Source organism: Otolemur garnettii, unplaced genomic scaffold (assembly GCF_000181295.1).
Source record: "Otolemur garnettii isolate 467f Iridium unplaced genomic scaffold, OtoGar3 scaffold00025, whole genome shotgun sequence".
Taxonomy (NCBI): domain Eukaryota; kingdom Metazoa; phylum Chordata; class Mammalia; order Primates; family Galagidae; genus Otolemur; species Otolemur garnettii.
Genome location: NW_003852420.1, coordinates 15,450,780 through 15,455,155, shown reverse-complemented (window position 1 = coordinate 15,455,155; position 4,376 = coordinate 15,450,780). Strand labels below are relative to the sequence as shown.

The following is a 4,376-nucleotide window of genomic DNA, read 5'->3' as shown; positions in this document are numbered from 1 at the left end:
CTTGGGAGGCTGAGGCAAGAGAATCAGTTCAGCCCAGGAGGTGGAGGTTGCTGTGAGCTATAACACCATAGCACTCTACCGAGGGGGACAGCCTGAAGCTATAAAAAAAAAAAAAAAAAAAACAACAAGAGAGAGGCTGTGTGAAGCCTCCCTTTTACAAGCTGAAAACATCAAGGCTGAGGCTAGAACTCAACCCAGTATTCCCTTTTTCATCTTAGTTTCATCCTCTGCAAAATGGGCCCACTCAGATGATACCTTAGTGAGATCGTCACCAAGAGAAAACATGCAAGATCCTGCCAGTTTATGAGTACATAGTACAGCCAAACTGAGTTACTGATCAAGATTTTTTTTTTTTGATATTGTCATTTATAATGTTATGTGAGAATCCTGCAGATTAAAGTTTTGGTTACAATTCTTTAAAAAAAAAGAAAAAGAAAACACGCAAGACAGATTTATCCGTATACTCATTTACTGCATCCCTCTCTTCTCCCAGATAAATTTGAAGCCCAAGTTTGGTCTATCTTGTTTGTTGCTATATTCCCAAGGCCTAAAATGTTATTTTTTACTTAATACGTGACTTAACAAATATTAAATGCAAAATGCCTAGTGTTCAAAAAATGTTAGGTATTATTACTACTGCAACGAAAAGCAATTAAAATTTTATTGTTTTATTAAGAAATGTCACCCCTCCCCCAAGGATCGCACCAATCTAGAAGGAACACTAGATAAATGCTGGAATGGTAAAATAGAGATAAGAATAACAACAGGATCACAGAGCAAGACTAATGAACGACAAAATATAACCAGCGCCCAACCTCGGACTTTTCTGAGCCAGGCGCACATTGGCTGAGCGTAATAAACTGCAATTACAATGACAGTGTTCACGCCTGAGTATGTGCGGCTGTCTGAGTCGCGTTCTACTGGCCTCACTAAACCCAAGAACCCTGGGGGAGGGTAGGAACGCTGAACACGCTCCCATTTTTCAGATGGGGGAACTGAGGCTCCATGAGTGACAAGATCACAACTTGTAAGCAAAGGAGCCGGGATGTGAATCTGTAAGTCCGAACCCGGAGCCTACGCTCAACAGGCCCCTCCGAAGAACCATCCTTGTCTCCTCCAACATCTCACCACACACCCTCAAAATCCAGCGGGTGTAATATTTCCCGTTGTGGCCCCAGCGCCAGAACAAAACAATACTTGTCCGCGAGCAAGTCCGATGGACGCCGGCCCCGCCTGGGCTCCGAGGCCGCGATCCCCCCAGTTTCTCACACAGGGAGCCCCGAGCCCTCCGGGCGGCGCAGGAAGCGCAGGAGTGGCGTCGGGAGCCCGGGAAGGCCTGCCCCACCGCGTGACCTTGGATCTGCCACCCTGCTCTGGGCCTCAGTTTCCCCAACCCGGCTTCGCGGGGGACGCCTCTTGGGAGCTTCTAGCCAGTGGAACCGCAGGCCCCTCACACGCCCCCCTCTGCCGCCCGCCTTCCCGCCCCGCTTACGCTGGAAGGCGGCCGCTCCAGAGACGCCCACCATCGCCGAGCGCCGCCCGCCGCGTGCTGTCCGCCTCGGGCAGTGGCCCGGGTCCCTCACAGGCGCCGCCGCGGGACCTGCAGCAGCGGAATTCGCCAACACTACCGCCGCGGTTGTCTCTGCCGCCGTCGTTGCAGCCGCCGTTAGGCCGCGCTCCGCACCTCCCCCCCGTTGGCCCCGCCCCGCCCTCCGGGCACGCCTCCGCCGCGCGCTCTCGCCCGCCAGACAAACGCACGCGGAAGCCCTGCGCAAGGACCCTCTCGCTCTAAACCCCACCCCCTGACCTGACCCGCCCCTTCCGCGCCAACCTCCTACCCTATCCCGGCGCATGCTGCTTCCTAGACCCACCCTTCCCTCCATGGCGTCACGCGCGGCCGTCACGCGCACCACCGGTCTTCTAGCACGGAGCTTCTCGGAGCGTGTGGCTAGGGTAGTGGCCCAAGCTCGGGGGCGGAGTCCTAGGGGGCGTGGCTTAAGGAGAGGGCTCGCCTCCTACCTGAGTTCTCCAGGTACAGGCCTGATTGCCTTTACGCATATCTTTTCTAAGTACCTTACCCTTTATTTGCGCACAGTGTTCTAAATGTCTAAACTGTAACCATTTTTTTCTTTCTGAGACAGTCTGTGTTGCCCTGGGTAGACTGCTGTGGGATCATTGCTCACAGCAAGTTGAAACTCCTGGGATCAAGCGATCCTCTTGCCTTGGTTAGGCCTAGGCAATAATGGAAAAATACCAGTTAACTTCTGACAAATTCCTGGGCTGTAAAGCCCTCAACAAAATGGAAAAAGTCTGGTTTTACTCCCAAGATAGATGGGAAAGTACTCACTAACTTCTTGCTTGACTAACTCCTGGGCTTGGGAAACGACCAGGTGGAGAAAATACTGAGACAAAGATGTATGGAGGGAAAGTACTGAAACTGGGCTGCGCCTGTGGCTCAAGGAGTACAGTCTGGCCCCATATGCCAGAGGTGGTGGGTTCAAACCCAGCCCTGGCCAAAAAAGAAAAGTACTGGAACTATGATGTATGGGAAAATATTAAAACAAAGATGTATGACGTATGTGTAACCACAAAATTCTGTTTGTGTATAATGCTTACTTGCTACCCCCACCCAAATGCACCTGGACAGCCTGCATGCCAACCAGGATGCAGACTAAGACTTGAAAACCTGACCCCTTAAGCAGTCAGGGCTGCTCTCAGAAACCCCATGTTGGGACAGTGAGGCAGTCGCCAGCCCACTCTTCAATAAAAGGACTCTGCTATAAATTTGGCTTGTTTGGCAGTGTGGTCTCTGTGGAACTCCTAGGCACAACACCCTGAGTAGCTGAGACTACAGTCCCCTGCCACAAGGCCCGTATAGTTTTTCTTTTTTTTTTTTTTTTTTTTGAGACAGAGCCTCAAGCTGTCCCCCTGAGTAGAGTGCTATGGCTTCACTGCTCACAGGAACCTCCAACTCCTGGGCTCAAGCGAGTCTCCTGCCTCAGCCTCCCAAGTAGCTGGGACCACAGGCGCCCAAGCACAACGCCCGGCTATTTTTTGGTTGCAGCCATTATTGTTGTTTGGCGGGTCCAGGCTGGATTCGAACCCGCCACCTTAGGTGTATGTGGCTAGCACCTTAGCCGCTTGAGCCACAGGTGGTGAGCCAGTTTTTCTATGGTTTAGTAGAGACAGGGTCTCGCTCTTGCTCAGGCTGGTCTGAACTATTGAGGTCCCGCAATCCTTGTGGCTCAGCCTCCCAGAGTGCTAGGATTACAGGCATGAACCACTGTACCCAGCCTACCATTATCATCATATTAATAGCCATTAGTTATCATTATTATTATTGCGCTCTTAACTGGTTCAGGCATTATTTTTGTACACTACATGCCATTAATTCACAATGCACGTGAGGAAAGGGCTTATCCCACTGCTTACCCTACCCCTAGCTGTTAGTAGACAGAAAACAGTAATGTGATAGGAAGCAAAGTACTTTGGACTTGGCTCAGCGCCTGTACATACACCTACACCGAGGCTGGCAGGTTCGAGCCTGGCCCGGGCCTGCTGAACAACAATGACAACAGCAACAACAACAACAAAAAGCTGGGCATTGTGGTGGGCACCTATAGTCCCAGCTACTTGGTAGTCTGAGGCAAGAGAATCGCTTAAGCCCAAAGAGTTTGAAGTTGCTGTGAGTTGTGATGTCACAGCGCTCTACTGAGGGTGACACAGTGAGACTCTGTCTCAAAAAAAAAAAAAAATCCAGCCGGGAATGGTGGCTCACGCCTGTTGTCTCAGCGCTGTGGGAGGCCGAGGCAGGTGGATCACCTGAGCTCAGTTGAGTTCGAGACCAGCAGAAGACCAGCATGAGCCAGAGTGAGCCAGAGTGAGACCCCATCTCTACAAAAAAAAAAATCCAAATTCTTCTATGTACAAAGACATCATGAACACAATTCCTTTAACTTTGTCTTTTCCAAGCAAAAGACTGGAAGAAATATTTGCAGCAAAGCCGACAAAGAATCACTATGCAGAATACAGAACTACAAACTAATAGGAAAAAAGATAATAGAAAAATGGGCAAAGAGAATAGTAGACAATGCACAGAAAAGAAAATCCGAATGATAAACACCAGAAAATGATGCTTAACCTCTAATAAGTCAGGAAAACACTCAAACAAGAAATTACCATATTACATGATTGGAAATTCCACTTGTGGGTCTGTATCTCAAAGAAGTACTTGCTTATGAGTGCAAAATTTGTATAGGCAAGAAGTATATCTCAGAATGATTTATGGCTCGGCGCCTATAGCTCAACCGGCTAAGGCGCCAGCCACGTACACCTAAGGTGGCGGGTTCGAATCCCCAGCCCGGACCCGCCAAACA

The 4,376-nt window shown here is 50.0% G+C and overlaps 1 protein-coding gene across 2 annotated transcripts in view; it reads right to left on the bottom strand.

Moving 5' to 3' along the window:
* CBFA2T2 (CBFA2/RUNX1 translocation partner 2) overlaps positions 1-1,654 on the bottom strand; it is a 160,780-nt gene extending 159,126 nt beyond the window's left edge. For both annotated transcript variants that reach the window (XM_023512207.1, XM_023512208.1), the window contains exon 1: positions 1,493-1,654. In XM_023512207.1, coding sequence (XP_023367975.1) covers positions 1,493-1,526 — 34 coding nt within the window. In that variant the 5' untranslated portion in view covers positions 1,527-1,654. The remainder of the gene's footprint in view (positions 1-1,492) is intronic.
* Between the last annotated feature and the right edge of the window lie 2,722 nt (positions 1,655-4,376).